General features: G+C 42.9%; 1 protein-coding gene across 1 annotated transcript; it reads left to right on the top strand.

Moving 5' to 3' along the window:
• The first annotated feature begins 424 nt into the window (after positions 1–424).
• On the top strand, positions 425–12,291 carry yrdc (yrdC N(6)-threonylcarbamoyltransferase domain containing). Its single transcript, XM_055656068.1, has 6 exons — positions 425–701; positions 6,281–6,476; positions 7,075–7,189; positions 7,859–7,978; positions 10,178–10,320; positions 12,162–12,291. Exons 1-6 carry the CDS (start codon positions 440–442, stop codon positions 12,214–12,216), a joined length of 891 nt encoding a protein of 296 aa, XP_055512043.1. The 5' UTR covers positions 425–439; the 3' UTR covers positions 12,217–12,291.

The raw sequence follows: 12,291 nt of genomic DNA, 5'->3' as shown, positions 1-12,291 counted from the left end.
TAGCCCTGTGTAAGCGCTACACATAAAATAGATCCAGTTTAGATAAAGAATATTGGTGCAGGTAAATAATAACTATTCCATACTTTGTAATGTCCACATTAGAGAAACTAGTGGTAATAAAAAGCATAAAGAACAGGTGAATGCAAGGTAGGCAAAAGGACTAATCACAGAGAGGAAAATGTACTGGATTGTGAGATACTGGACAAAAGTCCTGTTTGCAAATGTATAACTGCAATTGACGAAAATTTGAACTGAAACAAAAAGCTGAAATACCCAGCACCTTAGTGTGGAGATATTTTTTTATTTGTATTTCATTATCAGACCCAGTAGTGCTCACATCTGTTATTAGACATTGCCATCCATGTGCCCATCTATTCAGAGAAATTCAGGAATAAACGTTTGCATTAGTGGATATTGTACGAGAGAGAGAGACACACGCATGCGCATTTGGACACTTGTACGTAACGCGGGGGTTGGCGCCGCTGACAATCCTCGCGTGTACGGAGGCGGCGAGCGCGCCGGCGCGGGTTACTATGGTGATGCGGGCTCCATGCTGAGCTGGGCCCGCCCGCTGCTGCTGGCGGCCATGAGGGACCAGGCGGCCACCGCAGCCGGGGATGGTGGCGGTGTCAGGCGGCTGCGCCTCCTGCGGCAGTCGGCAGGAGCCGGGCCCGGGCTCAGGCCGCGGCCTGGAGTTGGAGGTAAGAGGGGACGGGCTTCCTGGTTACTGCATCGGGTTGTAGGTGCTCCCGGGTCGCCCCGGCTCCACGCTGAGGCTCCCGGGACGCCCCGCTCCACGCTCGGGACTCCCCGCTCCACACTGGGACCCCCGCTCCACGCTGGGACCCCCGCTCCACGGTGGGACCTTGGGACGTCCCGCACCACGCTGAGTACGGCTCCACGTTGAGACCTCGGGCCGCCACAGCCTTGTCAACTGGGGGAGTTGGGCCTGGGTCACAGGTGGGCAGGGAGACACAGGTTAACTTGGGCTTCATTAATTAAGGTCCCCAATAATCAAGGTCCCCCTGAAGCTCAGACAAGACTTTAAAATAAATAGGCTGGCTTAGTCAGCATACCCTACACAAAAATAGACACAATTTTAGGTCGCACTCTCTCTTCCCCTGCCCCCTCTATTTCCTGTGCTTCCCCCACCCTGGATTGCACCCATTTCTCCCACTATCCCATCCTCTCCCAAATTCCAATCTTTTTTTTAGCTTTCTCCATCCTATTACAGTCCCATCCCAAAATGTCACCTATCCCTGTCCTCCAGATGCTGCCTGGCCTTTTGAGTTACTCCAGCACTGTTTTCTTCTGGAAACCAGCATCTGCAGTTCCTTGTGTTTCTATCTTCCTCTCTAAGTCTGGATATATACCTATTTTAGGGATAGGAATTCTAAAGATTCACACCGCTCTACAAAAAACACCAATCCTTTATACCAAGTTCTTTCGCAACTTGTAAACTCTTCATGTGGAAGAAAGATTTGCTTGGCCCTCTTGCCCTTTTTCGAAGCCTGCTCGACTGAATGAGATAACTTTCCATTTCCTTAACTATTTTGTTTAACAAAGTCCTTTTCAATCTGTTTTTTTCCTTAAACAAAAGCTAATGAATCTATGCTGCACTATATATTTCTTTACATCGATCGATATGCCATTTATTGTCACTATACATGTACAGTGAAACTGAAAGCTGCTCGTACTCAGTGCATACATACAATTTAGCACAAAAAACAAGAAACAGAAAAACAAAAACAGAAGGGAGAAGGGGGGGGGGGAAATGGGGGGGGATAGGTGCACAATTTCTGCGGCGCTACATACATATATACATATATACAGATGGACAGTGTTGGGCAGTGAAATCAGTGCATGTGTGAATTTGAATTAATAGTAGTTATAATTCTCGGAAAGCAACTATTTCTGAGTCTATTTGTCCTGGATTTGATGCACCTATAGCGCCTTCCAGAGGGCAGCAGGTCGAACAGTCCAAACGCAGGATGGGAGCTGTCTCTGATGATCTTCTTTGCCCTGCTAAGGCAGCGGGAGGTGTAGATGTCCATCAGGGAGGGGAGAGGGCAGCCAATGATCTTCTGCGCTGTCCTAGTTACCCTCTGAAACCTACATGTGGTAGGTTAATGGTAAAACTACAGTGCCCTCCATAATGTTTGGGACAAAGATCCATCATTTATTTAATAGCCTCTGTTCTCCGAAATTTGAGATTTGTAATAGAAAAAATAACATGGTTAAAGTGTACAATGCCAGATTTGAATAAAGGCCATTTTTATACATTTTGGTTTCACCATGTAGAAATTACATCAATGTTTATACATAGTCCTCCCATTTCAGGGCACATAATATTTGGGACACAGCAATGTCATGTAATTGAAAATAGTCATGTTTAGTATTTTGTTGCATATCCTTTGCATGCAATGACTGCTTGAAGTCTGCGATTCATGGACATCACCAGCTGCTGGGTGTCTTCTCTGGTGATGCTCTGCCAGGCATGTATTGCAGCCATCTTTGTTTTGGGGGCTAGTCTCTTCAGTTTTCTCTCCAGCATATACAAGGCATGCTCACTTGGGTTCAATTAATCAAGCCAATTAATGTACAGTGCTACGTCTTTGGCGTGTGGGAGGAAACCGAAGATCTTGGAGGAAACCCATGCATATCAGGGGGAGAACGCCCAAACTCCATACAGACAGCACCCGTAGTTGGGATCGAACCCGGGTCTCTGGCGCTGCATTTTGCTGTAAGGCAGCAACTCTACCGCTGTGCCACAGTGACTGCTGATATGCGACTGCTCAATAAAGATAAGTGAGCCAGTACCTTCAGCAGCCATACAAGCCCAGGTCATAACAGCCCAATCACTGTGTTTCACAGATGATGTGCATGCTATGGATCTTGGGCAGTTCCTCATCTCCGCCATACTTTGCTCTTGCCATCACTCTGATATGTTAATCTTCAACTCATCTGTCCACAAGACCTTTTCCAGAACTGTGGTTGCTCTTTTAAGTATTTCTTGGCAAATTGGAACCTGGCCATCCTATTTTTGTGGCTAACCAGTGGTTTGCATCTTGCAATGTAGTCTCTGTATATCTGTTCATGAAGTCTTCTGAGGACAATGGTCATTGACAATCCACATCTGACTCCTGAAGAGTGTTCCTGATCTGTAGGACAGGTGTTTGGGGATTTTTCTTTATTATAGAGTGAATTCTTCTGTTAACAGCTGTGGAGGTCTTCCTTGGCCAGCCAGTCCCTTTGCGATTAGTAAGCTCACCAGTGATCTCTTTCTTCTTAATGATGTTCCAAACAGTTGATTTTGGTAAGCCTAAGGTTTGGCTGATGCCTCTAACAGTTTTATTCTTGTTTCTCAGTCTCATAATGGCTTATTTGACTTTCATTGGCACAACTTTGGTTCTCATGTTGATAAACAGCAATAAAAGTTTCCAAAGGTGATGGAAAGACTGGAGGAAAGACTAATAATAATAATAATGAATTTTATTTATGGGCGCCTTTCAAGAGTCTCAAGGACACCTTACAAAATTTAGCAAATAGACTAAAAACATGTAAGCGGAATGAAATAAATAGTAAAGACATCACCAGTACACAAATTAAAGACAGAATTCAATCCAAAGACAAAAATCAAAAACACAATATGAAGAGAGAGCAGCGGCAGCTAAAGCGCGCCAGCGTACACTCTCCCTTCCGGCAGCCATCTTGGACACAGAATAAAATAATCATTTACACACAAAAAAACATCCCCCACAATGGTTACCACAGTGGGGGAAGGCACAATGTCCAGTCCCCAACCCCAGTTCTCCCATAGTCAGGCCTAATTGAGGCCTCCACAGTTGCCTCTATGGAGGCCCGATGTTCCTGGCCGTTCTCGCCGGGTGGTGTTGCTCCGGCGTCGGGAGAGTCCTCACAGCGGCTGGGACGGCTGGAATCGCCGATTCCCTACCGGAGTCCGTGGCATCCGAAGCCGACAGGGCCGCGTCGGTTGGTGCTCCGAGGCTCCCGATGTTAAAGTCGGCGCCGCCGCCCGCGGCTGGCCGCTCCACAGTCCCGCAGCTCGACGGTGTTGATCACGGCGGTCTCAGCATACTGGAGCTCCAGCGCGGCGACCCAGCGCGGCGACCCAGGCAAGGCATCGCCTGCTCCGCTCCACGATAGCGCTCCAGCGCTGTGCCGCCACTGAAGCTGAAGGTGCTGGGCGGTCTCCGCCAGGAAAACGCCGCTCCACTCCCGCTGGTAGGCCGCAAGGACGGGTCGACGGTGCAGCCCGGGGAAAAAGCTGCCTCACCGACCAGGTAGGGACCTAGAAAATAGTTTCCCCCTTCCCCCCACATAAAAAAAGTCAAATTCCCCAACAAACATAGGACAAAATTCACTAAAAACTAATTTAAAAAAAAGTGAATTGAACGGACAGCTGCTGGTTAGCAGCCGTTCCCCAGGATGGCTCCTCCTGTTTTGACTAGGTGCTGAGAGCTCTCTTTTACCTGCATTAAGGCATTTACACATCTGAGAAAGTACAAAAGCCTGTGAAGCCATGTGTCCCAAACATTATGGTGTCCTGAAATGGGGGGGCTATGTATAAACACAGCAGTAATTTCTACATGGTGAAACCAAAATGTATAAAAATACCCTTTAATAAAATCTGACAATGTGCACTTTAACCACATGTGAATTTTTTTCTATTACAAATCTCAAATTGTGGAGTACAGAGGCAAATAAATAAATGATGGGTCTGTCCCAAACATTATGGAGGGCACTGTATATTATCAATTAATATCTGACTATTGGCTGGATTGGCCGTACCAAAGCATTTTTGAAGAGTCAGCATATATTGTTGGGTATGGGACATTTTTTGTTCAGACCAAGAAGAGTTGGCAGGTTCCTTTTTCTTCTTGTGTATGGCATGTACAGCCTAAAGTTGTAGGACAACGTGTTCAATTTGATCTTATTTGATTGTGCACGCCAGGTTGATTCCATTCGTTGGAACAGGGCGGACCACGTGAAGGTTGCAATCTCCCACCCCAAGCAGGAGCACAAATAATTGGAATGTTCTACAGATACAGAGAAATGGTTTTGATGTTCTATCTGCGAGAACTGAACCCCTGGAGCAACAAATGTCACTGTTCAATGAAAAGTATTAATCTGAGAACTTGCTTGTTCAAGTTAAACTTGGGGGATCCAAGTCCATAGCTCCCTGGAAGTATCAACAGTAGGTAGATTGGTAAAGAAGGCCAATGGTATCCTTGCCTTCACTGGCTGAGGCATTGAGTATGTCAGGAAATCATAATGCTCGACTCAAGAATCAAGAATGGTCTCGACCCGAAACGGCATCCATTCTTTCTCTCCAGAGATGCTGCTTGTCCCGCTGAGATACTCCAGCATTTTGTGTCTATTTTCGCTGCTCTATAAGAATTTGATTCGACCGCATTTGGTCTGGTTGCACCATTGCAGAAAGGACATGGAGGCTTTGGAGAGGGCATAGAGGAGGTTTACCAGAATACTGCCGGGATTAAGGGGTATGGGTACAGGCTGAAATTGGACAATTTGGATTGTTTTCTCTGGAACATTGGAGGTTGAGGGGAACCCTGATAGAAGTTTATATAAAATTATGAGAGGCATGGATAGGATAGAGTCAGGGTGGAAATGTCAAAGACTAGAGGGCACAGCTTTAAATTGTGAGGGACAACGTTTAAAGGACATATGCAGTTAAGGGCAGTAAAGTGGTACAGCAGTAGTTGTTGCCTACAGCGCCAGAGACCCGGGATAAATCCTGGCTACGGGTGCTGTCTATGGAGTTTGTATGTGCTCTCTGTGACCCTGTGTTTTCCCCGGGTGCTCTGGTTTCCTCCCACATTCCAAAGACGTGCAAGTTGGTCGGTTAATTGGCTTTTGTAAATTGTCACTACTGTGTAGGATAGTTCTAGTGTATAGGTGATCATTGGTCAGCATGGACACGGTGGGCTGAAGGGCCTGTTTCCATGCTGTATCTCAAACTAAAATAAACTAGCAAGTTTGTTTACAATGAGAGTTGTAGGAATGTGCTACTGGGGTGGTGATGGACACAGATACGATAGTGGTATTTAAGAAGCTTTTAGATTGACACATGGATATGATCATGTGCAGGCAAAGGAGATTAGTTTATCTGTGAATCATGTTTGGCACAACCATGTGGGCCAAAGGGCCTGTTCCTGTGTTGTACTGCCCCCCTATGTTGTACTGTTGTTACGTTCTATGAATTCACTGCTAACACACATTTATTCTCCATACGCAGATTGGAATGAGGTCTTAAGAGAAACTGTAAATGTTCTCCAGAGTGGTTGTGTAGTGGCTGTTCCAACAGACACAATCTATGGAATTGCCTGCCTGGCTCAGAATTCCGAAGCCATCCAAAGAATTTACGAAATTAAAGGCCGGAATACAGACAAACCTTTAGCTATTTCTGTTGGAAATGTTGAAGATATTTATAAGTGAGTGAAAGTACAGAAGAAACCAAACCACAATCTGTCTGATATTTCATTGTTTTGGGGTATGTGTCAAAAAGGTCCTCTTATATCTATGCAATTAACGTCTTGCTTTTAAAAATTTGTTCGGTTGCTGTGGACAAGTTTAGGAAGATCGGGTTCTTGCAGATCAAATCTTTTGTAAATGAACAAGTTGACGATTTAAAGATTAAAATGTTTAACACTCAGTATAGTGTGGGGTTCTAATAACCAAGGAAATGGGGAATGGGCAGAATTTCTGAAGTAAATACGGTACTGCCTGGAATATACAGTGGATATACAGATTGTATAACCATGCCGCATGGAACATAATTCTTTGTTCCCAAGTGTTTTGCTCTACAATCTGTACATTTCCTAGTATATTCCAATTGGAAAAGCTGACGAAAGATGTGGATGCAGTCTTTAATATAAAATATAAAAAGCTGACTTGTGGGCCATGATTTTATTTTCCCTGTTCAAAAAGTTGTTTCCAATAGATGCAACATTGGCCATCCACTATGATTTGAGTGTAAACAAAATATACTCTACTACTTTGTAGATTGAGCACTTTCTTTGGTTTCTACAGGTACTGTAAGGTCACTGTTCCTGACCAGGTATTAAGTGATCTCCTTCCAGGACCTGTAACGTTGGTCTTTAAGCAGTCTGATGGACTGAACAGGGATTTAAATCCTTTCACTGACGTAAGAATGAATTTGTACTTTTTATTGCTTCATCATATGGCTTTATTCTATAGTAGTATGGAACTATGAAGCTTAAACTAACTGGCCTATTAATTTGGAATACGCAAGGAACTACAGATGCTGGAATCCTGAGTATATGCAAAATGCTCGTGTAACTCACTGGATCATGCAGCATCTGTGGAGGGAATCAATGTGTGACGTTTTAGGTCTAGACCTTTCTTCAGCCTGATTGTATAGTAGATGGGGAGAAAGCTGGAAAAGAGAAGATCAGGGTGGGATAAAGCCTGGCATGTGATGGGTGGATACAGGTGAGGCAGGATTTGAATGGTAGATGGGTGGCGTAACTGACAGACTAGAGAGGAAGAGGAGATAAAAGGGAGATACAAGGAACTGCAGATGGTGAAATTTTGAGGGAAAATACACGGTGCTGGAATAACTCCGCGTGCGGGTCAGGCAGCATCTGTGGACAATATGGATAGGTGACATTTTGGGAAGAGACCCCTCTTCAAGTAAAGTGATTTAAAATAAGGAGAGGAGTGAAATGTAAAACCAGAGGATGGATACGGGTGGAAGGGGGCAGCCTGTTAATTTGAATTGGTTGCAATTACAGTCAGTTCTTCACTTTACCTTGTGATGTGAAATATTTGCACTTTTCCATGTTACATTCAGTTGGTGGGTGTGCGCATTCCAGAGCATGCATTCATGCAGAAACTGGCACAACTGTGTGGTGAACCTCTAGCATTGACAAGTGCCAATGTCAGCTCTCGAACCAGCACTTTAACCCCAGAGGTGAGTGTCATTCAGTGCAAGTAAACATCTCTCCTGAGTATACTTTTTCCAATTTTCTAATTTTTCTAATTCTATACTTTTTCTAATTGTTCACTCATTACATAAACTTAAAAAAAAATTCATCTTCTATTCCTAAAAGCAGATTCCCTGTGTTGTCTAAATGACTAGGGAGGAACTACAGATGCTAAACTACAGAAAAAAGCTGGAGTAATTCAGCAGGTCAAGCAGAATCTCTGGAGAAAAGGAATAGGTGATGTTTTGGGTCAAGACTGAAGAAGGGTCTTGACCTGAAATATCACCTATTATCTTTCTCCAGACATGCTGCATGACCTGAGTTACTCCAGCTCTCTCTGTCTATCTTTTGTCCTAATGCCAATGAAATTGAGGTCATGGTGATGGTATTAAGAAAGGCTTTGGGGTTAAATTGGCCTGATTCTATTTTTTAGCAGATTTATTGGAAATTTTAAAGTATTTTTATTTTCCAAGTCTCCAGTGATTACAAACATAAAGCAGCAATAAATGTAGAATAATTAGAGCATGGAATAGTACAACACAAGAACAGGCCCTTTGGCCCACAGTGTGTGTACCAAGCTGAAGTCAACAGGAAACAAAGGGAAAAACTCCAATGATGGGGTTGTACCTTGCACAAAATTTAGTTTATTATCACATGTATTGAGGTGCAGTGAAAAGCTTTTGTTTTGTTGTGTGCTATAGAAACATAGAAATTAGGTGCAGGAGTAGGCCATTCGGCCCTTCGAGCCTGCACCGCCATTAAATATGATCATGGCTGATCATCCAACTCAGTATCCCGTATCTGCATTCTCTCCATACCCCCTGATCCCCTTAGCCACAAGGGCCACATCTAACTCCCTCTTAAATATAGCCAATGAACTGGCCTCAACTACCCTCTGTGGCAGAGAGTTCCAGAGATTCACCACTCTCTGTGTGAAAAAAGTTCTTCTCATCTCGATTTTAAAGGATTTCCCCCTTATCCTTAAGCTGTGACCCCTTGTCCTGGACTTCCCTAACATCAGGAACAATCTTCCTGCATCTAGCCTGTCCAACTGCTTAAGAATTTTGTAAGTTTCTATAAGATCCCCTCTCAATCTCCTAAATTCTAGAGAGTATAAACCAAGTCTATCCAGTCTTTCTTCATAAGACAGTCCTGACATCCCATGAATCAGTCTGGTGAACCGTCTCTGCACTCCCTCTATGGCAATAATGTCCTTCCTCAGATTTGGATCCAGTCAAGGGATAGATTACACATGATTATAATTATGCTGCCCACAGTGTGCAGCTACAGGAAGAAAGGAATAACATTCAGTGCAAGATAAAATCCAGAAAAGTTAGATTAAAGATAGTCTGAGGATCTTCAATGAGGTAGATGGTAGCTCAGACCACTTTCTAGGTGGTGATGGGATGGTTCAATTACCAGATATCAGCTGGGAAGAAGCTGTCCCTGAATCAAAAGAAGATACTTATTGATTTATTATCACATGTACTGAGATGCAGTGAAAAACTTTGTTTTACATGCCACCCAGGTTAATTAACTCCCCCCCCACCATCCAAACATAATCAAAATATAAACCATAGATAAGTACAGCAGGTAGTGCAAGGAGAAATGAAACTGTGCAGAACATACTGTGGTGGATACAGAGAAAGTGCAGATTTTTAAAAGTGCAAAGTCAGCAACAAGGTAGATTGCTGGTGGGGAGGATGTGAGAGGTACATTCAATAATTTGATAGCAGAGAGGAAGAAGCTGTTGATGAATCTGATGGCACGTGGTTTTAAGCTTTTGTATCTGCTGCCCGACGGGATAAGGAATGACCAGGGTGCGAGTGGTCCTTGATTATGCGAAGGAACAAACTGCAGATGCTAGTTTACATCAAAGATAGACACAAAATGTTGGAGTAACCCAGCGGATTGGGCAGCATCTCTAGAGAAAAGGAATTGGTGACATTTCTGTTCGAGATCTTTCTTCAGACTGAGTGTCGAGAAAGGGAAACGAGAGATATCGACAGTAATATTGAGAGATATAGAAAAAATGAATGTCAAAATTTCTAAGCAGGCCTCTGTTGCTAACTGACATTGTAGCAGTACAACTCTTAATTCTCATTAATTACCTCTTCCTCTTGTATCTCGATGAAACTTAAAAATAAATTAAATCTGACCCAATATAACCTCTCTAATGCCTGTAGGAATTTAAGGATATTTGGCCTTCGTTGGGTCTTGTTGTCGATGGTGGGCCTGTTGGAGATATGATGAGCCCTGAATGTCGATTGGGATCTACGGTGGTTAACTTGGCCACACCAGGAAAATACAGTATCATCAGGCCTGGATGGTGAGTATCCATTTCATGCATTGAATGAATTATACAAAACAGGAGGAGGCCCTTTCCTCCACTGTGCCGGCAACAGCTCTTTGATAGAGCCATCCATTTGGTTCCACTCTACATTTTCCAGGTCATTGTATTATGATGTGCATGTTTGTAAAATAAACTTCATCTTTTGTCTAACCAATTGGCTGCTATCGGCGTCCGTTAATTATTGGCAATCTGCATTTTCAGCCATTTGAACATAGAACTACACAGCTCAAAAACAGGTCCTTCAGCCCACAATGTCATTGCCAAACATGATGTCAAGTTAAACTAATCTCTAGTGTACCTATCCAAATGTCCTTTGCTGCTGATTTGTATGAGCACCAGCATGTTTTGACCTTTACTCAGGTGGCAAATGCTCTAACTATAAGCCTGCAAAGTGTTATTGAAGGTTAGTGTTTTCTGTGGGCAATATTGCATTTCAAAATATCCCAAATCCGTTTTGTACCAACACTCTTGCCTAACTCAGGGGATCATGAGTTGAAGTACCACTCTTGACTTTAATGCAAAATGTAAGCTGTCAATCTAATCAGGTAGATAAAAATGCTGGAGAAACTCAGCGGGTGAGGCAGCATCTATGGAGAGAAGGAATGTGATATTTCGGGTCATGCCTTCTTCAGACATGTGCTGATCATGTGCTGACTCGAGACAGTCCTGTAAACCTATGCAGATGGATTGGGCGGATCCAATTGCAACATCGGCTGAATGTAGCAATGTTACAAAATTTTGAGATTTTAAAAATCAAGTCTGCAATTTATCCCATCAGATAAAGCATAACAATAAGTTTAATTTGACACCAAATTCACTTTCATATCTCAAGTATTAAAAAAGTTATGGCCATTTTCATACTCGGAAATTAGCATCTTGTTCCCTATTGATTTTCAATGGACATTACAAAAAAGCTGTGATCTTAGATAGTCAAAAGCCCATTTCTTAAGGAAAGATTAACATTTTTAAATAGCCTAAGTGTCCAAGGATTATTCACAAATAATTCACAATATAACATGATTTTTATATCTAATTTACATTAATTTATAGGCCAAATGGAAGGAATTTAGTGTTCAATTGCTGTAAATAAATGCCCATTTAAATCGGCTTTCTAGTGGGTTAATGTGAACGCGCTGGTTTAGAACGTTGACATCGCGCTGGATTAGTGCCCTCAAATGCCGAGAAAAATACTGCGGGATATAAAAAGCCCAAAATGAACTACTCGCTATAGATAACTTGATATATAGGGTTATATATATGCCCCATTTAATGTAAAAATAAGGTACATACCTTTAATTGTTTGCTTTATAAAACCCTGGGGCTGCGAGAGGTTGCGGAATGAGACAGTAATTTTAAAATTATTATAACTATATTATCGAGGCCTATAAAACTAATAATACCTTTTGCGACCGGGTCTTGCAGCGATTTTTCGTTAATGATTTACTAGGCTGAACATCTGCGATTAGCACAGCCTAGTAAAAATCGCGTTTTAAACCCGCCCCCTCCAAACAGCGCCAAAATCGCGGACCTGGCTGTGGGCAGATTCCCAATGACGATTCAGGTAGGTTTTGTAACATACCTACTGAATGTGTGAAAGTGCAATTGGTTTAACTCCTGCAATTGGTTCAACTCTTCTACTCTTTCTCCAAGTTGTTGTGCTTTTCTTTATTTTCTCATCTCCCCTTTGCTGCTTTTACCTATTATTGATCTTTCTCTGTGGCTGGTGCATCACAGAAAGTTGTTGCTTGTAAAGATCTATCATTGTTTGGGAGTGTACTGATTTAATTGATTCTCTTCTCTTCTACTTCCATGAACAGTGCATTTACTGCCACAGTGGACATCCTCCAGAAGAAGCATGGATTGTCCTTGTAATGCTAAAAGTGACAGAGACTATCAGAAATGGCTTACTTCCCCATGTACAAAATAAAACGCACAATCTTTTCTCTT

Source organism: Leucoraja erinacea, chromosome 26, assembly GCF_028641065.1.
Source record: "Leucoraja erinacea ecotype New England chromosome 26, Leri_hhj_1, whole genome shotgun sequence".
Taxonomy (NCBI): Eukaryota; Metazoa; Chordata; class Chondrichthyes; order Rajiformes; family Rajidae; genus Leucoraja; species Leucoraja erinaceus.
The sequence above is the reverse complement of the archived record's forward strand: the minus strand, read 5'-3'. Positions and strand labels throughout refer to the sequence as shown.

Excerpts from the sequence above, each read along its gene's own strand:
- yrdc (XM_055656068.1), top strand. The coding sequence starts at position 440 with ATGCGCATTTGGACACTTGTACGTAACGCGGGGGTTGGCGCCGCTGAC. Across the intron at positions 6,477-7,074 it reads AATGTTGAAGATATTTATAA|GTACTGTAAGGTCACTGTTC; the intron begins GTGAGTGAAAGT and ends TGGTTTCTACAG. Across the intron at positions 7,190-7,858 it reads ATTTAAATCCTTTCACTGAC|TTGGTGGGTGTGCGCATTCC; the intron begins GTAAGAATGAAT and ends TGTTACATTCAG.